The sequence below is a fragment of the Octopus sinensis genome, linkage group LG8, assembly GCF_006345805.1.
Source record: "Octopus sinensis linkage group LG8, ASM634580v1, whole genome shotgun sequence".
Classification (NCBI taxonomy): domain Eukaryota; kingdom Metazoa; phylum Mollusca; class Cephalopoda; order Octopoda; family Octopodidae; genus Octopus; species Octopus sinensis.
This window is the reverse complement of record NC_043004.1, coordinates 69,770,582-69,795,767: the sequence shown is the minus strand read 5'-3', so window position 1 is coordinate 69,795,767 and position 25,186 is coordinate 69,770,582. Positions and strand designations below refer to the sequence as shown.

The 25,186-nt window shown below is 35.4% G+C and overlaps 2 protein-coding genes across 7 annotated transcripts in view; one reads left to right on the top strand and one right to left on the bottom strand.

The window, feature by feature from the left end:
* The window catches only part of LOC115215076 (transcription elongation regulator 1), a 91,930-nt gene extending 78,053 nt beyond the window's left edge, over positions 1-13,877 (top strand). For 3 of the 5 annotated variants that reach the window (XM_036505439.1, XM_036505438.1, XM_036505437.1), the window contains exons 14-20: positions 1,329-1,496; positions 4,207-4,389; positions 6,426-6,608; positions 8,703-8,786; positions 9,850-9,950; positions 11,801-11,861; positions 11,983-13,877. In XM_036505439.1, the coding sequence (XP_036361332.1) occupies positions 1,329-1,496; positions 4,207-4,389; positions 6,426-6,608; positions 8,703-8,786; positions 9,850-9,950; positions 11,801-11,861; positions 11,983-12,123 (921 nt within the window). In that variant the 3' untranslated portion in view covers positions 12,124-13,877. The remainder of the gene's footprint in view (positions 1-1,328; positions 1,497-4,206; positions 4,390-6,425; positions 6,609-8,702; positions 8,787-9,849; positions 9,951-11,800; positions 11,862-11,982) is intronic. The other 2 variants (XM_029784234.2, XM_029784233.2) reach the window with 1 other exon arrangement.
* Positions 13,878-14,265: 388 nt separating this feature from the next.
* LOC115215078 (G protein-coupled receptor kinase 5) overlaps positions 14,266-25,186 on the bottom strand; it is a 480,808-nt gene continuing 469,887 nt past the window's right edge. Inside the window, exon 16 of one of the 2 annotated variants that reach the window (XM_036505440.1) lies at positions 14,266-15,376. In XM_036505440.1, coding sequence (XP_036361333.1) covers positions 15,356-15,376 — 21 coding nt within the window. In that variant the 3' untranslated portion in view covers positions 14,266-15,355. Of the gene's footprint in view, positions 15,377-16,065; positions 16,657-25,186 lie in introns of those variants that run through there. The other variant, XM_029784237.2, reaches the window with a different exon arrangement.

Here is a 25,186-nt window from a genome sequence, read left to right as displayed (position 1 = left end):
GGTTTTGTTGATTTAAATTATAATTTCTCTCAGCATCATTGGACATCTTATCACATTTTCCTTCAATTAACCGATAAGAGAAGCTTACGTTTTGACCTCTGGCTGTTTCAGTGAAGGCTTGTATGAAACTACGGAATATAGCAATGCTAACTTCAGTAACATGCAGTCTGTGTTTCTTAGGATTCAAATTTAAAATTTGTAGCTCATGCTATTGTTTTTAACTAATTTCTTATAGCTTGGAATCATCCCATATTCATTTTAATAGGCAGTTCAACCGTGAAACTAGTATTTGAGATAATTTCCTTCAATTTTGTTGATTTCAGTTTTATCTTTCTAAAAGTTGTTTTGCCAGGTATTGATATATTCGTTGATGATGGATTTCGTTCTCATGGATTTGAACATAGAAATTTCTTTTTAAATATTGGGAGAAATGGGTGACAAATAAGTTCATTTAGATCTCAATTTGTAAAAAAGATCATTTTGTTTTTTCTTGTAAAATATAATTTACAAGCTACCATTGCTATATTGTTTATTTTCTTGTAACAAATATTAGGGATTATTTTTATTTTTGTATGTGTGTGATTTTGTTTTTAATTTTCTTTACTTTTCAGCTTTTTAGAATTAGTCTGACAGAATCATTACTGTTTGTAATCATTTGGATTTAAAATTCTGTAGTTAGTTCTAAGTGAAACGATGAGTTATATTTTTTTTCTTCGTTTTTGCTATTCCACTGTCATCATACAGCCTCTAAATTCACTGTTCCATTGGTCAGAGCTGATTCTCTCCCCTCCTAACATTTGTCAAGACATTGTTTATACATATAATACCATGGTCAGGTATTTTACTTGACTTTTGTTTCTTAAACATTGTTTAATTTGTTCTGATTGCTGTTTTGTGTATAGTTGTATAAATTGTGCTATGCACTGTTGCTCAGCTGCCTCTCTTCTTAATTGTGGCACCAGCAACATGACCATTGTGACAATATTTGAGAATTATCCAAATATATTTTCACATTAAATGAGAATGAAGAAGAAAGAAAAATGCTTTTAATTTGAATTTCAACTTGTTTCTCTACAGAAATATGTGTGCACACTCACTCATTCACTCCTACATACACATATGCACTCACACATACCAATACATGCACTAATAACAAAATTCAACCTTGCTGTTTTATCTATAATATATTTCTCCACAGCTAAACATGTCAGTTGTGTCCCTTATGTCAGTGAATAAATAATATGCGTGGTGCAGCTCTCTTTCAGTTTTTTCTCTGCTTCCCACTCAGTTGATATGCCTGGCTTGATCTTAGTGTTTTTCCGTTACAGTTGAAAGCCGAGTTTATGCAGCTTCTGAAAGAGACTTCAATTATTGAACGTAATTCTCGCTGGAGTGAAATCAAGAAAAAGATCGATTCCGATCCTAGATATAAAGCTGTGGAAAGTAGTTCTCGTCGAGAGGACTGGTTCCGAGATTATGTGAAAAACATGGAGGAGGTAATTCAATCTTTTTCTCATTAAATTAATTGTACGTGAATGTCATTATCATTTGACACCCAAAGGCAGGGAGCTGGCAGAATCGTTAGCATGCTGGGCAAAATGCTTAGTGGCATTTCATCCATCTTTGCGTTCTGAGTTCAAATTCCACCAAGGTCGACTTAGCCTTTCATTCTTTCAGGGTCGATAAATTAAGTACCCATGCAACACTGGGGTTGATGTAATCGACTAGTTCCTGCTCCCAAAATTTCAGGCCTTGTGTCTATAGTAGAAAGGATTATCATTTGACATCCTTGGTCTGCATTGGTAATGATTGGATGGTTTGACAGGATTCAATGTGTCCAAGAATGCATCATGTTCTTGCGTCTGCTCTGGCACGAGTTTTACAGTTTGGTGACCTTCCTGATGCCAACCACTTCACAGTGTGTATTTAGGTCAGCATGTAGCTTGCAAAGCTAATAATCCTAAGCGAGTGGGTTTGTGCTTGGAGGTGAAGGGTTAATGTATGAGCAAAGGGGCCAGAGCAGAACAGGTTTCTTGCTGTAAAGGAGCTACACACCTACTTAGATTTTAGAAGAGAAGGTGGGAGTGATCTGGGTGAAATTATGAAGAGATAAAATAGTGGTGATGAGGTGTGAGGGTAAACCCTAAAGGGTAGAAGTGAGTGGGGCAGGGGATCCAGGAGTGTGGGAAGGTGGAGGTACAAGACTATATAGGGGAGGGCAATGCATTATGTTGGCATGTGGTTTAGTTGCTAAGGTGTTGGACTTACCATGAGGTTGTAGGTTCAATTATTGGACTGGGTAGCATGTTGTGTTTTTAGTAAGGCAAATAATATGACATTGCTCCTGTTTATTCAACTGAAAATAACTACTTGCCTAGTGTTGGTGCAAACCCCACTCAATCCTTCAAGCAGTCACCTCCCAGGTATTCCACTGGGGCAAGAGGAAAAGTGCTGAGAAGGTCTTTGCTCATAACTATGTAATCACTTAAGTCATACCTGCTTGCAATAGAAGACTAGTTTTGGTGTTAGAGGTTAGTTTTAATATATAGTTTTCAGTAAAAACTTCCCTATCATCGTAGAATTGCTACTCACTTCATTGTCATTTCAGAATCATAGGTTAAGAACAATGCTCAATATACAGAAAGGTATTTGATAGAGATTGAAAGCTCAAATCTGGCCTGACTTCCTTTAATCTGATTTTGATGATGATTGAGGTATGATTTGTGTTGGAGAGAGAGAGAGAGAGAGAGAGAGAGAGAGAGAGAGAGAGAGAGAGAGAGAGAGAGAGGAGCGTGACACAGTAATTAAGTTTACTTCTGTATCTCAAGGTTCTAGGTTCGATCCTACTGTGTAGGTGTTTACTATCATAGGACTTGGGTTAACTGAAACTGATGACAATGAAATTGGATAGACATTATAGATGCCTGTTGAATGGATTGTCTCTGTCCTTGTCCTAACAACAACGCCTGATGGTTGTTTGCAAACTGGTGTCACTGTCACATAAGCAATGTTAATTTCTCATCTTCCATGTTAAGCATATCTGACTTTGGAGAAATATTACTTTGCTTGGAAATAGGTGGAGATAAGGTATTCAGTTGTAGAGAATCTGTCTCATTGAATTCTGTCTGACTGGTGCAGACATGGGAAAATGAACTTCAAAATGATGATGACACACAATACCCCTGCTTGATAATTTAGTTGTTATTTGACCTTCCGTTGACTTGGTTAGTGCATTCCTATGTATGATCAGAGACATTCAAACATGACAAATATGTGTTTTTAGGAGCATATAGGATTACATTATTTAATACGTGTTCTTATTGAGGATAGTGGAATGTGGTTTGGGAAAAAGATTTTTTATTTTTTAAAATTTTATCTAGTTTCAGCTCATGAGCTGTGGCCATGCTGGGGCACTGCCATTTGATAGATATTTTTTACTAGTGATTACATACAGGTTTTTTCTTTGTTTCATTACAGTTTAGTTGTGCTAAATATAGGTCTGTACAAAGATTCTTTTACTTGTTTCAGTCATTTGACTGTGGCCATGCTGGAGCACCGCCTTTAGTTGAATCAAATCAACCCCAGGACTTATTCTTTGTAAGCCCAGTACTTATTCTGTCGGTCTCTTTTGCCGAACTGCTAAGTTACAGGGACCTAAACACACCAGCATTGGTTGTCAAGTGATGTTGGGGAGACAAACACAGATACACAATATATACATATATACGATGGGCTTCTTTCAGTTTCTGTCTACCAAATCCACTCAAGGCTTTGGTCGGCCCGAGGCTATAGTAGAAGACACTTACTTACCCAAGGTGCCATGCAGTGGGACTGAACCTGGAACCATGTGGTTAGTAAGCAAGCTACTTACCCCACAGCCACTCCTTTCAGACCCATCATGTTTTTTATGGGAATTATCATCATCATCATTGTTTATTATCCAGTCTCTATGCTGGCATGGGTCGGACGGTTTGACATGGGGCTGGCTAGTAGGGAATTGTTTCGATTCTAGCTGTCTGTTGTGGTATGGTTTCTACAGGTGGATGTCCTTCCTAACACCAACCACTTAGCAGAGGGTGCCAGGTGCCTTTTATGTGCCACCGGAATATGAATTCAAAAACAGAACTTTTATTCTGATGTCAGTGTCAATATTGTGAGTGTGATTAACTTATCAAGCTTTTTCTTATTGTTATTTTTTCCGTGAAGGAATCAGATGACGAAGATCGTAAGCAAAGGGAAAAACAAGAACGTGTTGAAGCCAGTCTAAGAGAACGAGAGAAGGAAGTCCAACGGACACTATCTAATTCTCTCCGAGAGCGAGACAAAGAACGAGAACAACACAAGAAAGATGAAGCCATTCAGCATTTCAAAGCTTTGTTGGCTGATCTTGTAAGTATTAAGAGTTTCTCTGTAGCCATTTAATCCTCTAATGCCTAGATTATCAATATGTAAGGATAAAAAAATTTATTGGTCTTTTTGGCTTATTTAAGAGTAAGGAGCATGTGTGATGTCAAAATTAACACAGGACACATTTCCCTGACATGCATTCTTATATATGATACAGATTCCAATTAGTGTTGATCCTGCAATCACTGCCAGATATAATTTCTTTGTTCATTTAGTCGTTTGTTTGATAAACTGCTTGTCTTTTGGGTGGGAACATATTTGAGGTAGGACTTTACAGCTGGATGCTACTCTTGTTGCTGACCTTTACCTGTTTTTCCAAGTAAGGGATGTTTTATTTTACAGGTCTTGAAGAGTGCAGAGCAATCAGTCATAATATTAAGGGCTGTTAACATCACCGTTTTGCTCATTTAATGTCAACATTCACACACTCACCCTCACATGCATATATAGACTTCCCACTGTTGTTGACCATAAATAATTCACTTAAAAAATATTGGTCTGGGGTGTCACTTGCCCAAGGTGCCATATCATGGAACTGAAATTGAAACTGTGTGGTTGCAAGGCAAACTTATGTAATAAATCTTGCTCAAGCATAAATAATACTAAAGATTGTTAAAGCTTTCAGTATTGTCATTTTCTTCACGCAACAATGTAGTAATAATTACTTACATAAGCCCTTTGCTTCCTGTGGAGCAAAGGTCCATCAATGACTTTTCTCTTCTGCCCTTGTTGTCTCTTCTTCTTTTCAGCTCTACTTCAGTCTCCTGCCCCCAACTACTTAAATGGTGTCCTCTTTTCTTCCCTTATGGGTTCCAGGTCAAAACCTGACATGTTATGCAAAATATTGGTTTGCTCCCACTGCTGTCATCTTTTCTCCCCGAGGAAGGACCTTCTCTCAGGATCTTTTAGGTTCTGAATTGTCATCAATGCTTCTGTAACTTTGCTTTTTCCTAGTTAGGGGTGTTGGTCCTATGCAAACTCGTTTTTAGCTCTAGAAAGAAGTGGTTCATATTAATCTGACTCCTGTCCTTTGACTGGTCCAGCATTGGAGGTTCTACCAGGAACTTGGACACTGCTGACATAGATCTGAGGGTCATCGAGTAACATAAGCCATTACACTGCAACAAGGACTGGATTTTGTGGTGGGCAGTAATATTTGAGATGTCAGTAATTATTGACATGAGGTGTTTTAGTGTTGATTGGAATTGCTGCTGTATTGTCTATATCCAATATATTCTACTTTGTTCTGAAAATTGAAAGCATGACTAAGACTTGGCCTGGTGATCCATCTTGGGAGATAATAATTTGGGAAAAAGAAATGATTCTGATGTGTGCTGACCTGTTTAATACATAGCAGGATTGACAGAAAAGAAAACCAAAAAAACCCACAGTCCATAGAATAATGAGGGATTCTCTGTGTTTTATTGTTGAGGTATTGACTAAGTAAACAGTTTCATCTTGTGACATCTTGATAATTATTAAGACTTTCTTTATTCAAGACGGAGATTGAGCATGGGATTTATTCAGGAAATTTGAAGAAGTCTTCTGTGTGTGTGTGTGGTGTGTGTGTGTGTGTGTCTTTCTTTCTCTTTGTGTCTTGTCTTCTCATCTATCTGTTTCATCTCTCTGCCTGCCTATGTCTGTCTAAATCAATCAATCAGACAAAACAAGATGTGAATACTGAATAATAGTAAACCACCAAAGCTATTTCTGAAAAGAGAATTAATGTTAAATGGATGTTACTATAAAATGGCATGGTACCTGTTGAAAGTTTGTTTATGGGTATCTTTGATGTAGTGGGGTACCATCAGTTTGTTGATCATGCTCCTTTGTCCACATCGATATCCAAAAATGAGTTTTGACATTATCTAAAAACAATGATTGATACTAAATTATATTTTTCTCTTTTTCTCACATCTATTGTGTATTCACATTCATATTGTTTAGCTAAACAATTTGACCTGAACTCCCTGGGTTACTTTCTGTTAAATATGTATCATTTGCCGTTTGTTTTACTGAAGGTGCGTAACTCTGAATCTTCTTGGCGAGAAACAAGAAAACAACTGCGTAAAGACCATCGTTGGGAACTGGCGGATTTGCTTGACCGTGATGAGAAAGAAAAATTGTTTGAGGAACATATTGATATTTTAAATAAGAAAAATAAAGAGATGTTTCATAAACTCCTTGATGAAACTCTTCAGGTAAACTTTTGTAATTATGTTATGTAAAGAGTTCTCACCTGTAATTTATATTTTATGTACTGGTTTTACTTGGAGTAAGAAACTGTGCCTATGACTCTTGGTAAACTTTTTGAGATGGCTGCTGGTAAAAGATGGACAGAATGGGGTTCCAGAGGACAAATGTTCTGGGCTGGAACGGTTGGGTGAAATGAAAAGTGGACATAGCTATGGATGAGGGGGGAAAAATGAGTCCATTGGCTGTGTGTGAGTGGTTGGTTGTATGAGATCAGTCAGCTTCAGACAGTAGAGGCTATTGTAGTAGTGGCATAAAAAGCAGGGAAAAGAGACATGGGTGTACGTTAGAAGCTGGAGTTGAGTGAGTTTATAGGTTAGGGGCTTTGTATGAGTTTGGCGAGTGAGGGAAACACCTGACAGTGCCAACGGGTCAAATGTTTCTCCCTCTCCTTTTGGAATGAGGTTCAAGATATCCGAGTATATAGTGGTAAGATTATCCTGGATATGGGAGCAGTCCTCCGTTGTGCATCTCACCTAGGCTTTGTAGGGTTAGTAATTACTGGAAGTAAAGCATTTTCTGGTCCTGAAGAGGATCAGAAAGTCTTTTAAAGATCTGTTTTCAAAGTAACGGTTGGAGTATTTCATGGAACTCCTTCCAAACTAGTCTGAAGTATCTTGGCATATTTCTGGAAAGCATCATGATATTAGATTTTTGCACATTTCTTTCATCTGTGTAATTTACTAAGGACATTAGCATCATTAAAGTTAATGAAGCTGAAGAAGACCCCAACATTTAAGATAGATGCTGGCAAAGTAAAGGGACAAGTCCTAATTTTTATCTTTTACTTGTTTCAGTCATTAGACTGTGGTCCGGCTGGGGCTCCGTCTTGAAGAACTTTTAGTTGAATGAATTAACCCCTGTACTTTTGTTTTTTAAAGCCTGGTACTTATTCTGCCGGTCTCTTTTTACCAAGCTGTTATGATACAGGGATGTAAACAAACCAACACCAGTTGTCAAGTGGTGGTGGGAGACAAATACAGACACAAAGACACAGACCCACACATATATGATGGGCTTCTTTCAGTTTCCATCTACAGAATGCACTCACAAGGCTTTGGTTGACCCGAGGAGGCTTATAGTAGAAGACACTTGCCCAAGGTGCCATGCAGTGGGACTGAACCCAGAACCATGTAGTTGGGAATCAAACTGCTTGCTGCACAGCCACGTCTGTGCTTATAATAGTTACAATTGAACAAGTATTAATTCACCTTGTAACCGGAGAATGTGAGAATGTTCAGTGAATGACAGCAACTCATTAAATGCTTATTATAAGCTACTGTTGGTGTGTGGAAGAGCCTACCACAAGACAATGCTCAGCTGATTAATTAATAAAATGACTAATTGCCATTGAGTATATCTCACTACATGATTCTGTTCAAAACTATGACTGGATTATTTATAATCTCTTTGCTCTCTTCTCATTGACAAATAATTTTGGAACAGTATTGAAGTGGGTCCCTTTGGGGTCACAAATGTAGTAGTTGTACAAAGTAACTGATGAATCTTGACCATCATCATTGTTTTAGTATTCACTTTTCTTCCATGCTTGCATGGGTCAGATGGAATTTATTGGGGGTGAGTTTTCTACAGCAGGATGCCCTTTCTGTTACCAACCTTCACTGGTTTCCAAGTAAGATAAATATTTCCCCATGGCCAGACATGCCCTCACAGAATATTGGAAATGAAGGGCATTGCCTGCATTATGGTGACACACATTTACAACTACCATGTAATGTCAAGGCAAGGAGACAATAATACACAAATATACATTTATACATATTCAATAAACTTGTGCCAAATCTATTCCCAAGGCTTTTGTCGTTCTGGGGCTATAGTAGAACACAAGCTACCCTACTGTGAGACTGAACTTAGAACCATGTGGTTGGGAAGCAAACTTCTAACCGCACAGGCACATCTGTCCCTGTGTCTACAATTAAAATTAATTATATTTCATTTATAACAAACAATGTGGTCTCTTGGTTGTTTTGTTTTTAAATTGGTTTGATTTCTGTTGATTTCCATTTTTTTTTTCTCCTTAGATTACATTGACCTCTTCTTGGAAAGATGTGAAGAAAATGATCAAAGATGATCCTAGATATTCCAAGTTTTCATCTAGTGACAGGGTAAGTAATGGCAAACATTTCACATAATTTTTATGATTTTCTTTAGTATTATTCTCAAAACTTTTCTGTATTTTGCATATTGATATTACGTATACATATAGATATGATATATAAATTATAAAGTAAATTGACAATATGCACATGAATTGAACAAAGACTCTGTTATAGTTTATTCTGTAATCAGTAAAATAATCCATGATACATTTTAAAAAGACGATAATGAAAATTGGAAAAGTGTTGAGACTGTCAAGAGAAAATGTTCCTGAATCTTCACTTGAGTGAATTTGAAAATAGATTCTCTGGTGAGAATTAATGAATTACGTTTACCAATATGAAGAGTTGAGTTTTGCTATATTCACTTATAGACTTCTTAAGTGTTTCTAGTGTCCCTTTCCTAGCAATTAAAAAGAAACTTAAATACATTTCAATTAAAAGAGAGTAATGAATGTTTCTTCTTTGTGGACACAATTGTCAGCAAATGGACCCTTTGTATTTATCGGGGTTAATGTTTTTATATCTTCTTTTCTTAATGCTCTTGATAATGCCAACATCTATGTCTTGCAACTTAGATCAATAAAATAAGTAACAGGCTTGAAGAATAAGTAGAGATAATATTATTGACTAAATGATTTCAAGGTGGTGCCCCAGCATGACTGCAGTCTAACACAGTTTGAAAACTGTGATAGATAGGGATTGTTGTATTTTGTAATATGATTAAAAATAATTTACCCGTTCTTTTCTTTCGCCTTATTACATTTTTTTATGAATGCAAAGAAAAAACTTTGTTGACATGAAATTCAAACGGAAGTTGACATTTAAAACAGAAGTGAATCTTGTAATATTGAGCATTATAATTTATATTTAAAAATTTTTTAATACCCATTTATAATTTCTTCGAAGTAATATAACTTGTTTTAATAACATGAATGGGGGGGGGGGGGACACAGTCCTGCACTTTTTCAATCATTATGTTATAGATACTACAAAATAGTTTTTGTTGTTTTAAAATTGTTTTACTTTTCTATTTTCACATACATCATTTTTTTTTTTTTTTTCTTTTCAGAAAAGAGAAAAAGAATTTGAAGATTATCGCTATGAACAAATTGCTCAAGCTAAAGCAGATTTCCGGGAATTGTTAAAAGAGACTAAACTGGTGACATACAGGTATGTAAATACACAACTCATTTTAGACTATTGGATGTTCTGAAATTTTAAGAATGGTTGGAAGTACATAGAGTAACTTTGAGGTTGTAAATGCTGAAGATGAAAAGTAGGCAGCATTCATTCAGCCTGTTGAAAAGCTGTGTAAGATATGCCTTTCATGAGAAGAAAATAGAATTTAATTGTAGGCAGCTTATGTTTTTATGCTTAAAGTTTTTTCAAACTATAATTAAGGTACAGATATGAGTGTATGGTTATGAAGTTTGTTTTGCAAGCACACAACACCATAAGCATGTGCCTTTCTATCCTAACCTTGGGGTATCCAATGCTTTGTGCGTGGGATTCATAAACAGAAACTGAGAGAGAGTCTTGAGTGTGTGTGTGAGAATGTCATCTCAACCAGTCCTATTTGTCACTAATGATAAAACTGCTCTCTTTAATACTAATGACAAAAAACTTCCCACCTCTGACTATACAAAATAAGTCAAAAAGCCTGAAACTGAGCTAATTACAAAAGACTGAAACAAATTATCTTCAATTTACTGTGTGTCAGGTTTCTGTTTAATGAAAAGTTGGAAATTTTCTAAGATTATGCCTCTGGCATGAGACGTGGTCTAAGGAACTCTGATATCCATTTTCTGACAGAACACAGTAAGTTGACTTATTGGTTTTGTTGGAGGATGACATAATAATCCTTTGTACTATAGGCACAAGGCCTGAAATTTGGTGGGAGAGGAAAGTCATTCACATTGACCCCAGTACTTGACTAGTACTTAAATTTATCAACCGGGAAAGCATAAGTTGACTGTGGCAGAATTTGAACTCAGAATGTAGCAATTGACGAAATACCACTAAGCATTTCATCCAGTATGCTAACGATTCTGCCTTAATAATAATAACAAAGCATATGTCATCAGCAACTTTTCCCTCCTATTCTCAACTCTGGGCTGGAGCTGAGAGAAGGCTTTCCTCTCTCAGATCTTGTTGGTTTTGAATTGTCATTGATTCTCTGTTACATGTTAGGGTGTTGATCCTATGCAAACCCATTTTTATCCTTGGGAAGAGGTGGTCCATAGCTTGGTTTTTATCCTTTGATCTGGCCAATACGGAAGGTCCTTTTGGAAGCTTCTGCTCTTCTGGCATAACCTTTCTGAGTTATGGAGGTTCACAAGTCAGCACACCTTGTGCTGATCTCTTTAATAAAATGGTATCTATGCTTACATTTTCCAGTAATTTCAGTAGCTTCATTGCTTTTGATGTGTGAGGATCAGTTGAATGAATGTACTTTACTTGGAAAACAGTTAAGGGTTTGTGACAGGAAGACTATCCAGCTTCAGACATTTTGCTTCAAGATTTGCCAGCATGGAAAAACTAACATAAAGACAATGATGATGATCACTTTCCATACTGGCATGAGCTGGATAGTTTGACAAAGACTTGAGTCCGATGACTGCTTTGGCATAGTTTCTATAGCTGAATGCTCTTCCTAGTGCCAACCACTTCAGAGAATACTGGGTGCTTTTTTATGTGGTACTAACTCACAAGACAAGATGCTTCAACTGAGAACAAGGGGTACAGTATTGAGGGAGTTGTAATTGTGCCAGGTGATGAGAGGTTAAAAGTACGATGGGGAAATGTTTCTGACATGGCTACCTCGTGAAACCATAATTCTACAAACAAGCAATGTTTTCAAACTGTGTTAGACTGCAGTCATGCTGGGGCACCACCTTGAAATCATTTAGTCAATAATATTATCTCTACTTATTCTTCAAGCCTGTTACTTATTTTATTGATCTAAGTTGCAAGACATAGATGTTGCATTAAAAGAAAACTTTTAACCTTCTTTTCTTCAGATCAAAAAAGATGATAGAAGAAAATGAAATACATTTAAAAGATATAGAAACAATTTTACAGGTAAGAGGGAGATTGTTTATTTGCAGAATTATTTGAAGATGAAGTTTGAATTAAAAATAAAAACAACTTTTAAATTACGGTAGATGTCATATTTATTTTGCTTTTCTGTGAATTGTTACAGAATGATCGTCGATATTTGGTGTTAGATTGCATCGCAGAGGACCGCAAAAAGATTCTTTTATCCTACATTGATGATTTGGACCGCAAAGGAGTTCCTCCACCTCCAACAGCATCCGAACCATCCAGAAGAACCACCAAATAATGATAGATTCCTGATTAAGGCAGAGGAAAAATGACAACGTTGTTGCATTTCTAGCTTCTCATTTTTCTTGTTTTATCTTTCACACATTTTATACCATACATTTACAAACTTACAGACCCTTTCCCAACCACAAACTAATGAACTGTTTTAGACTTCCATCCTTCATATTACTACTGTACTGTAGCTAAAATACCAAAGCCTGCAAGCTCTAACTTTTAACTGCTGCCTCACCCATTCGTTCCAGCTGGTCTTGGCTCTGTAACATTGGACTCAGCATTTTACAGTACTAACAGTCATTTTTTAGCAGTAACAGTTGGCCTGTTTTTTTTTTTTTTTTTTGGTTTCTATTTCATGACTTTTATTTTATACATTTTTCCATGTAAATTATAATTAAAACAAATGAATGGGAAGGTTCTTTGTTATTTTGTTATAACGTCTTATTTTTGTTTCCCCTCATATTTTAAATGCAACAGAAAAAAACCCCATTTTATTTTTACCTGTTAGTATTGTTTCAATACACTTAAGTATAAACTGTAAAGTTTCCTTTATATGTAGACAATTGTTCTCATTTTCAGTTAGTTTGATGTTGTGAGTTTATTGCAGATCAATTAAGTAAAACATTTTATCCACAAGGGCAGTGTGCCTTTGGTCCCTCCGTCCTTATCCCCTTCCTAACACATTGGTTCTAATTGATCATATTGAAAAAAGCTGCTGCTATTTAATGATTTTAGAGGTTGAAGAAGAGCAATAAACCTGCTTCAGGTGACGCAAGCCTACTAGATTACCCAATTTACCGTAACCCTTTTGATACCAAATCAACTGAGACAACCCTTGGTTCTAGGATACAACCTTCCTGCTTTGAAGTGATTTCAATTAAAGCCTTCCATTAATTTGTTCCACACACTGGCTTTAATCATGGAGTGACTTTACTAAATTCATTATTTTCAAAATGAATTGAAACAAAAGCCATGTATTTCACCGGAGTTTGGTAAAAAGAAAAAAAAGGGATAAACACAACATAGCAATATTGATTCAATTTGATACATGTTGGAACTATAAAAAAAAGTAATTCTTAATAATTGTCCCCTCACCCAGGTTGTGTCTATGTGAATGTCTCCATTGTCATTAAAGTTTCCTTTATTTTGAAATGAATCTTCAGAAATATTTCTTAGATCTGCTGAATTCTCATCAGGAATTCCTTTGAACCCCACTGGTCCAAACATTCTTCTTAGAGATTCATTGGAGGTGGAAGTACATTTGTCATCTTCATTTGAAATTAAAGAATTTCAAACTGCATTGAGTCTCCTGGGTGATAAAACAATTATTTTGATACAAGAACACATGGGTGGTGGGAGGCAGATAAAGAAACAAAACAACTTTATTGTGAGATATGATTTATTTCTTATGTTTTTGGTCTTGTTTGAAACAATTTATATTTTTCCCTGCGTGGTAGAAAATACCAGCAAATGTGAAGAGGAAGGCAACGGTTGCCCTCTTCCATCTAGTGTCTTCCCATACTTGGCATGTGATGAGGCTGGAAAATTATTCAGTTGGATTTGCAGGTCTTCTTTCGGCAACATCTCTAAATCATAAATATGTCTACTCAAGCCCGTTCTGATTTCTAGAGAATTATTTGACAAATGTCTTTTGATAAAAAGTAAAAATAAAATAAAGCACCAGTTTTCAGGAAAATAAATTTGTCAATGTTTTATATTTTAAAGATGAAGCACAGCTCCATTTTATTAAATAGAAGGGGGGAAAAAAAAGACAAAGGAATTATGGATGGATGACTTTTTAAATTCTTGCAGAGTTTAAATTCCTTTTATGAATGTAGGAAAAAAAACAAACAAAACAAACCATCATTGCGTGCCAAATATGAAAAAAAGAAAAATGAAATAAAAATATATCACATGGTGTGAAACCCGAAAAGGTGCTTTTGTTATTTTCATGTCTAAAGTATGATACAAAAAAAAAAAGTGTTAATGTTCTTAGTTTCAAACATGATTTAAACACATGGCAAAAATATATGTATAGATGGATGAAGAAAAATGATCTTCAAAAGATTTCTCTCTCAATTTGTCTGTCCAGCAAATTTAAACAAATGGACAGATACATTAATTAAATCAGTTGAAGGAAATATTCTTTTTTTTTTTCTTTTCTTTTTGGAGCATGTTTATTATAGAAACTATCTAGCGCAACAGTGAAAGGTTGGACCAAGTGCAGAGGAAAGTACTATGTGACCTTCCTTTCCTCTCTGTAAAATGGTTATTCAAATCTATTTGTACAGTTTCCAACATTTGAGTCATTTTTTTTTATAGGTAAGTCAAAGGAATGAGAAACATCATCCATCTAGGAACATCAGACAAAGTATGTTGGCTAGTTCTTTGAAAAAAAAGCAAAACATTTTTTTCTTCTTCAGTACTGTTAATCAAACTCACGATGACAAAACCATTTAATGAAAAATTATGTTAGAAATGGAATAACTGATGTAAAGAATTGTTGCTACTATTGTCTTCTTCTGATGTCTATGACTGGTAAGTTTTAGGAATAATAAATCTTAGAGATGAGAATACAAGATTGTGAGGCCAAATCGAAAGAAGTATCTATAGAGAGTCAGTGAATTGAAATGGTCGTGGCCGAAACTGATTGGTGGAGGTATATAATATTTGAAGTTACATGTTACTATAATAACAAAATGGAATTAATAGTAGCTTATATATTATATATATATATATAAAAAGGGAGCATAATTATATTTAACATTATGACAAATTCAATTACTAAATCCTTCGTTCAAGAATTTTTACTCTATATCTACTTTAGATTTCTGTTATAAAATTATAACGCAATCTCATCTACTTTAGGTTTTTTTTTATATATATATATAAAATTATAAGCAATCTCAATATGCTACATATCAGCAGAAAAGTTTTTTTGTTTTTCATATTTATTACTTCGCTTCCCCTCTCAAGCAGCAGTCAAAGGACACGCTAGCAAAGAACTTGGAGACAAACAGGTTTACAGTGTGTTGAAGAATATGAGTGAAAGTATATATATGACAAATGGCTGACAGCAAAACCATTTAATTTGACTTGAGATACTGCGATAAACTCATTAAAAAAAAAAAAGACAAAAAAAATGCAAATATTGAAAGCAGCAGAAACACATTTAGAGAGCAAGAGAAACAATGAAAGCATGGTATTATTTTTTTTTTAAAAAAGAACCATGCATTTTACCAAATCCAACATGAGAACTAAAAAAAATATAAATAAATAAAAACAGATTTAATCTAGCAACAACTGATATTAAAGAAAATGGAAAAAAAAAAACAAAAAAAGACCGGTTTGCAAACAGCAAGTAAAAACCACTTTTTAGTTCATTCTGTGTGTAGTTGTGAAAAATATTGCTTAAAGTTTTGAGGTAAAATATCTATTTGTTAATAAAAATATCGTTTCATATATATATATATTATATATGATAATTAAAAATGGGGGGTGGGAAAAAGAAAAAAAAAGCAATCACCTAAATGTAGAAATTGGGTAGTTTTCAAAGACCTTTGTACAAAGAACAGAGTTTTATGATTTTTTTTTTCTGTTGAAAAAAAAAAAAAAAAAAGACATTGATTGCTTTGAGTTGTTAAAATGTGCACTTTTACTTTTCTTGCCGAAACAGTTTGGCCTGGAGGAGCCATGGATGTTGATCACCAGTTAATCTACATCATACCCGCCACAACTCCCCAGGTGGGAGGGAGTGGTAGTGATGTTGCTGTAAGTATGATATACACACATATATATATATATATTTCCGGTTGCCAACTCAAAAAAACCTTTGTGTAACGAAAAAAACAAAACAATTGTCTGTCAGTTAATGTGGTATCATAAAAACCAAGATGTGAAAGTCAAGTTAATAGTGTTGGGGAGAGGGAACATAGTTTTAAAAAAAAAAAAAAAATGTTCTTAGGTGCACAGGCAATAATAGGATGAAGGGGGGGGGGAGGAAATGGTAATTGAAATATAAGAGATAACGAGGAGGAAACATAACAGAGAACCATGAAGTGAGTGATGATGGTATTGGTGAAGAACTAGTTTTTAGTACAAAGTTCAGGAGGTCTTTTAGGATTATCAAAGGTGTAAAGAAAGCAAGGTAGCTTCTCTCTCTCTCTCTTTTTTTTTTCTTTTGACTTCTGAGGTGTAGAAGTTTTAAATAAAGATGTGTACATTATTATTATTATTATTATTAATAATAATAATAAATCCTAACTACTTGTTGATGATGGTATTAAACAACAGCAGTTTTCAAAAAAAGGTGGTTTTTGTAGCACCAATAATGCAATGGTATTTATTAAGCTAACAGCAACCCGGACAGGCTTTTTAAAAAGATCTTTTGTTTTTTTTTAAACCCATCCTGACTGCTGATCCACCAATAAAGTTGTTAATAGACTTCCTTTAGATAAATCATTTTTTTTTGTTGTTGTTGTGGTAATGATTTTGATCTATATGATAATAAGACAGGTTATCAGTTGGTATCACGAGGCTGAAACAGATAAAGAAGAATGGAAAGTGAGAGATTTGAAACAAAAGAAAAATTATAACAAGCATCTATTAGCAGCAACACAAACCTATTTGCTCTTCAGATAGATAGATACATACACACACATTATATATATATATATACACACACATACATACATATATATGTATCATTTTGTGTTATGCTAAGAAGGGGTGCTGGTAACGAAAGTTTTGACTCTTAGTCAAATATAAGGAAGAACTCCAAATCATTAGAATATCTGCATAAGTGGATTCTGGATCGGTTAGTTTGTACTGGCAGCGAGTTATATTAGTTGTAATAATGAAGTCAAAAACCAATTTTGATATTCTGAAATGTATTCACTGAGGAAGATATTACGTAATGGATGCATTTCTTGTTATACATTATGCAAACCTGAAACATACAGATTAAATGATTTCAAAACAACTCATTATTACAACTTACATGACTTGATGCCAATATAAACTAACTGGTCCAGAATCCACTTATATATATATATATTTATATACACACATACACTGTATTTACTTGTGTGAATTTTGCAATTAATTCAGTGTCAAATCTTGATACAAATTTTTTTCCCTTCATAGTTTTAGCCTTGCTCTGTGTACAAGTCACACTCCAGTTTTTTCAGTTGAAATCATGTATAAAATAGTGCAATATATACACAAATAAATGCAGCATTTGTATGTGTGTGTATATCTATATCTCCTCTCTCTATATATATTTGTGTGTATGTCTGTATATATATATATATATATATATATATATATATATATATATAGTCTTTCCAAAGCACATTTCTACATCAAGCAGTAAATAGACATCTATAAGAGAGCAAATTAAATAAAGAGAGAAATATGATCATGATGGTATACAGAGCAGGGATGGTAAAGAAAAAAAGTACAGTTTGCAAACGAACATGCAAGAAGGTCTCCTCGTTTGTGGCAGGCAAAAGATATTAAAAGAAGAGATTAGATACAAAATACAATGAAATGATTAGCAAGGTTGGTTGATTAATGAGTCCTCATCTTGGTTGAAAGTAAACTCCCGGCGAAGTTTTGTTTCTGAAATTTCTGCAAATTATGCAATTTTATTTTTTACTTGTTTCAGTCAGTAGACCATACAACCTTTCTGAGACCCTGATTTGAAGGGTTTAGTTAAACAAATTGACCCCAGTACTATATATTTTTTCTCTCTAAATCTGGTATGAGGGGGTGCTGAAAAGTTCCTGTCTTTGGGTGAAAGAAAATACAGGAGGATCAGTTAATTATGATTTCATTCAACATATTCCTCCCCCTCACTGATTCACACACTTATTGCAGCAGCCTTTCAGTTTTTCTAAGCCCTGAAAAAAGAACTCAGACCTTTTGCTATATCCTTAAAACCAAGAACTTTTTAGCACCTCAAAGAAGCCTGATGTGTGTGTGTGTCTGTGCTTGTCACCCACCACTGCTTGGCAACCAGTGTTGATGTGTTCACGTCCCTTGTAACTTAGTGATTTGGCAAAAGAGATTGACAGAATAGGTATCAGGCTTAAAAAAATAAAAGTGCTGGATTCAATTCATTTGACTAAAAATGCTTCAAGGTGGTGCCCCAGCATGGCCTCAGTCTTATGACTGAAACAAGTAAAAGATAAAAGATATATAGTGTTGCTATCTCTAAGTGAAATAACATGTGTGTGACCCCACATTGCCTGACAACCAGTGTTGGTTTGTTGACATCCATGCAAAAAAAGACTGATAGAATAAGTACCAGCCTTGGAAAAAAAGAGTGCTAGAGTTGATTAGTTTGACTAAAACTATCAAGGCAGTGTTCCAGCATGGGCACAGTCCAATGGTTAAAAGAAGTAAAAGAGAAAATATAGACCACCTTCAGTTTCAATGATCAGGGTTCAGTTGATCAACTGCTCCTTGAGTTAACCTCTAAGTGGCTGAGTACTCCACAGATACACAACCAATGTGCATGGAATGGCTGTGCCTTTAAATCACAGGGACAATCCAGTCGAGAGGTTTCTGCACAATTTCCCATCTAACCAACTTCACTCACAATGCTTGGTTGGATTAACTTGAGGCTATGATTAAAACTGAATACACTTGTCTAAGGTGCCATGCAGTGGCAATGAACTTGGGACCTCAGGATTGCAAAGTGAACATCTTCAATATTCAGTTATGCTGTGTGCATCTCTCATGCGTGAACTGCTAATGATCAGTATCATTTAACGTCCATTCTCCATGAGATTGGTTCGACTGGAACTGGCAAGCCACAGAGTTGCACCATGCTCCAGTTGTTTGTTTTAGCATGGTTTTTATGGTTGGATGCCCTTCCTAATGCCAACCACCTTACAGTATATTGGGTGCCTTTTATATGTCGCTGGCATGGGCGCCTTTTATGCCACCAATGTTTAATAAATTTTCAATACAATCAACATTTAGTAAAATGGCAGTAAATTTGGCAAGTTATATATGTGTGTGTGTGTGTGTATATCTACTGATAAGATTGGTAGTGTCTATGTCTGTCATCTCTCTCTCTGATTCTCTGTCACTCTGACATCAGCAGCAATTAGCTGATTATGTAAGTATAACATAAAAAACCCTAATGATCCGTTTAGTTAGCGGACTACAGGAGACATATAACTTAAACTGTCAACATGTAAATTGTGCATGCAAGAGAGAGAGAGAGCGTGTGTGTGTGTGGTACCTGTTTATCTAGCTTATTTCTTTATGTTTAGCCCCTTGTGGGCAATAGAGGGGACAAACAAGGACAGACAAACAGATTAAGTCGATTATATCGACCCCAGTGCATAACTGGTGCTTATTTAATCGACCCCGAAAGGATGAAAGGCAAGGTTGAACTCGGAACGCAACGGCAGACAAAATACCGCTAAGCATTTTGCCCGGCGTGCTAACATTTCTGCCAGATTGCCGCCTTATTTATACATCTTGTACCTGTTTATCTATCAATCTATATACATCTGTATGTATGTATATCTTCTTATTCTTTAAATGGTAAAGAGGAAGATTTATTTTACTCATCTAAACCCTTTAAATGTAGTTTATCACAAGAAGATAACTATAAAACTAACTATTTATAGAGCTGTGGATTATCCAATAAATACCAACTAGCATGGGTGTGTGTGTGTGAATATATATGTTGTATCTTGGGTGGGTCATTATGCCAATAATAAACACATTAGCTGGTTCTATTTCACTTCTGTCAATTGGTAAAAAATTTAGTCAATAAACTAATCAATTGTTTGATTAATCATCTGACCAATCAATCATTTATGTTTGCCGAAGTCCTTTTGTTGTCATTCCCAACCTATCCGAGACAGACCTGAAGCAGAGAGAGCATGCTATTGAAGAGGTCACAAATGGTGACAAAAGAACTTTAACAAACATAACTCATTAAGCAACTGAACAATTAATTGTTAATTGTTTAAATAGTTAACAATTGATGAATAATAAAAAAGTGAATTAGAACCAGTGTGTAAGTTTATTGGAATAATGATCCATCGAAGAAACAAAAAAAAAATGTTTCAACACACAAGTTCACATCAAGAATCTTGCAAACCAAATATCAAAATTATATATATATATTGAGAAAAAGGAGGTAGTTAAAATTTTGGATAATCCTTTTTTAGTGCTTTTGTTTGTTTATGAAATCATCAAGACAAAATCAAGAGGAGTTCATAAACAAACAAAAGTGCTCATAAAGGATTATCCAAAATTCTGACTGCCTCCTTTCTCTCAATATACAGTATCTCTACACAACTTCAAACACTCTCTCGCTATATATATATGTATATATATATATAAATAGAAATATTAAAATTACTATATAGAGAGACTTAGTAATTTTAATATTTCCATTATTGAAAACAAGTGGATGTATTCCACTGTAACTAGGTAAATAAAATCTTCGAACAGACGGTCAGCAGCGACACCTGCTGGGTCTGACTACGCTGCATTGATAAAGGGCAACAACCCTGAAACATGTCAGCAGATGTCTGACTAGCAAGGTGAAGCGGCTGACCTCCCCTGTTCGAAGGTTTGTAATGGACGCAGGTTCGTGTGTCAAATAGCTAGCTAGAGGCGATGGCCTCTTGGAGCTAATCAGTGACAGCTTTAGTCTTATATTTATAGACTACCATATTAGTATGGTGATAACTATTAATATATATATATATAAAGGAAAAATTCAATTGTCATTAATTGTGACTGATGGTGAAGAGTAGCACCTACATTGTTAGAAATAAGAGTTAAAAAACCCTTAGAGCCACAAAGAAGAATACGTCTATGCACTGACAGGGGAGATAACTGCCCCACATCATACTAGTCATATCGTTTATATATTTCACACACACACATATATATATATATATATATTATATATATATATATATAGATTTATATATAATGCTGATGTTGTCCAAATTGGTATAATCAACTGGAAACATTATTTCCATGAAATTTTCTATACAAGTAGTTGTTATTTATTTTGAAACAAATAAACAATTTTCTAACATTAAAAGACAGCAGATTTTCTTGATTCAGTTACGGCTGGGTACTCTGTCAGTTATGATGACAAGGGTCCCAGCTGATCCGATCAGCCTGTTCATGAAGTTAACATGCAAGTGGCTGAGCACTCCACAGACACATGTACCCTTAAAGTAGGTCTCAGGGTGATTCAGCACGATACGCTGAATGTGACAGGGCTGGTTCACTGAAATACAAACTAAAAACTAAATTTTTCCAGATGAGTGAACTGGAACAATGCGAACGAAAGTGCTTTGCTTCATTCCATCAGGAATTGAACTTCTGACCATAGGATTATGAGCTAAATACACCAAGTACTAATGACTGAAACAAGTAAAAGATAAAAGATATATAGTGTTGCTATCTCTAAGTGAAATAACATGTGTGTGACCCCACACTGCCTGACAACCAGTGTTGGTTTGTTGACATCCATGCAAAAAAAGACTGATAGAATAAGTACCAGCCTTGGAAAAAAGAGAGTGCTAGAGTTGATTAGTTTGACTAAAACTATCAAGGCAGTGTTCCAGCATGGGCACAGTCCAATGGTTAAAAGAAGTAAAAGAGAAAATATAGACCACCTTCAGTTTCAATGATCAGGGTTCAGTTATTTGATCAACTGCTTCTTGAGTTAACCTCTAAGTGGCTGAGTACTCCACAGATACACAATCAATGCTTCCAGTTATGTAATACAATATAAACAGTGAAATAAATAAATATCTTGTTTTGTTCGCTACCACCCTCCAGCCCTGCACTAACCACTGGTCCAGTTTATTCCTCCTAGGGTTTCATTCCTCTGGAATGCTTATGTCTATCTTTCCCCTGTGACATTGACTTATTGAGGTTCAAAAGGAACACTAATAGCAACAATCTTATTGGTCTAGAAGGGCCTACGAAGGCAAAGAAGCAAGGCCCCATTCTCTGGAGATACACCAAAAGAAAAACGAAATAAAGACCCTTCCCACAACAAAAATAAAGACCCACAGAATTTGTGAAAAGTGTTGGAGGCAGGGTGAGGGAGCTGGGGTGAAGATCCACTGTAATAAAGGAAGGAAAAACAAAACAATTGTCCGTCTTGTGTCCATCTGAGAAAGAAATTCAAGCCAAAATTTAAATATTTATATTTTATTCTCAAAAACTTCAAAAATCAATAATGAAATTGCAAAAAAAAAAAAAAAGAAAAGAAAAAAAAAAGAAAAAGTATAATTAAAGAAATGAGACAGAAAGTAAAAAAAATATATCCTGTGATTAAAAAAACAACAAAAACAAACCCGTGTTCAGATCTTCCAGGTTTTTACATGAAATTGCGTGTATGTATGTATGTATGTATGTGTGTCTGTGTTTATATATATATATGTGTGTGTGTGTGTGTGTGTGTGTATATATATATATATATCTTTATATATGCACACACACACACAAAAACAACATATAAGAAAATATTTAATAACAAACAAAAGTGTTTGATAATTTGGACATTGCATAAAACTCATTTTAATGCGACATTTTTTTTCTTTTGAGTAAATGGGAGATAAAGAAACATTTAAAAATTGAATAGTTCTGGTGAGAAATAGTTGCAATCTTGGAAGATTATACAAATGGCCAACTGCTAATCTAAGGACATTGTCCAACTAGAATGGTAAATTTCTTTCTAAAAAGTCCAAAATCTAGCAATGTTGAAGCCAGGGTGGGCAACTTGATTACATTGACCCCTAGTACTTGTCTGGTATTCCAAAGGGATGAAAGGCAGAGTTGATCTTGGTGGAATTTGAACTCAGAATGTTAGTAGTCAGAAGAAATACCACTAACAATTTTGTCTGATGCTCTAATGATTCTGCCAGCTAGAGTGATAAATTAAAGGCTTCAATTACACTCAAGGTATACATTGACCCCTAGTACTTGTTTAGTCCATAGTTCATTGTTGGTGGAACAGACTCTACAATTAAAACTGTTCCTGATCTGACCATCCCCTTATATTTTATCATCTAGTACAATGATTCTCAACCATGGTCCATATGGCCCTTGGGGGGTCCTTATAATTCTCAACTAAGGGGTTCTCAACTAATTTTTATCAATGGACCTCTTTCATTAATATTTTCTCTGGTGGACCCCCATTGCCCTTTTGATATTTAAAAGCTAGTTTTATAGATGCTTCCTTCGAAATTCCTGTTTTATTTTTCTCACATTAACTTGTGTAGGTTGAACTTTGTAAAATGTTAGAGAAAGAAACTCAGCTGTTTCTTGCAATACATACCAATAGAATCTAAAGCAAAATTTTTTCTGTAGCCCCTAAAATACCATTATGGATCCCCAATTTACTATTTTGTTGCATAGACCCCAAAAAAATCTCATAGAGACTCCAGCTGAGAACCACTGTCACAAAATTTTGTTAAAACTTATATGCTATAAATTGGTTATACTTTTATAATACACCAAATACATTTTTTAATACAATTCCTGATGATATCTCATAATGAAAATAGGATATTTTAAACCAGGGGCCTATCCATGTAAAATAGGAATCAAAGGGGTCCAAAGGCAAAAAATACACTGATCTAGTGTATTATCTAACCCTTTGGCATTCAGATTACCCTGTCAAATGTAATGCTTGCTTATTCACATTCTTTTGAAAAGACCATGTATTAGCTTGCAGCCTTGAGATCTTTGTTGTGTTTACTTTTAGAATGATATTGTAAGGTAGGTGTGAAAGGCCAGATCCGGCTGGTTTGAACATAAAAGAATTAAAATATTTGGGCTAGATAAAATACTAAAGAGTTAAGACAGTAGGGTTAATTCTGGGAGATTTGGCTGCTATTTCTACCAAATTAAGCAACCTTGTAGAGGCACATGGCTGTGTTTGGTATGTACGTATGCATGTCTGTCTGTATGTATGTATTTATGTGCGTGTGGGTATGCATGAGATGCTAAATTTTGATAATATAAAGCTGCATGTAAGTCTGCATTTATTTGCCGCCTGTGATCTGTGGTCATGCTGGAGCAGAATCATAAAAATGAAGCTGCTTACAGCAGCCAGATTTCACAATGGCCCACTTGAGTATCAGAACAGGCCCAACATTGCATAACTTTGGATATTAATTTTACCTATATGGCGCAGGAGTGGTTGTGTGGTAAGTAGCTTGCTTACCAACCACATGGTTCTGGGTTCAGTCCCACTGCGTGGCACCTTGGGCAAGTGTCTTCTACTATAGCCTCAGGCCGACCAAACCCTTGTGAGTGGATTTGGTAGACGGAAAACTGAAAGCCCATCGTATATGTGTGTATATATATATATATATGTGTGTGTGTGTGGTGTGTGTGTTTGTCCTCCTAGCATTGTTTGGCAACTGATGCTGGTGTGTTTATGTCCCCGTTACTTAGCAGTTCGGCAAAAGAGACCAATAGAATAAGTACTGGGCTTACAAAAGAATAAGTCCTGGGGTTGAGTTGCTCGATTAAAGGCGGTGCTCCAGCATGGCCACAGTCAAATGACTGAAACAAGTAAAAGAGTATATGCCAAACATCCATTGGTTCCTCAGCTCCTGGTGGAGTTGCAGAGGTACCATCGCAAACAGCATGTCATTGGTGATTTAAAACCTGATAGGGTCAACCCTCTCCCAGGATGGCGACAGCTAATTTGTTCCGGAGAGAGAAAGAGAGGTAGAAAAGAATCAACTGGTACTACATTTTTCAACCCTGAGATGGTGAGCTGGCAGAATCATTAGCATGCTGGGCAAAATGCTCAGTGACATTTTGCCCTTCTTTAGGTTCTGGGTTCAAATCCCACCAAAGTCAACTTTACCCTTCATCCTTTCAGAGTCAAAAAATAAGTTCCAGCTAAGCACTGAAGTCCGATATTTTTGACTAACACCCTTCTCTCAAAACTGCTGGCCTTGTGCCAAAATTTGAAATCATTATTATTATTAACATTGCTATTATTAGAAAGGCAGTGTCAGATGGCGAGCTGGCAGAATCATTAG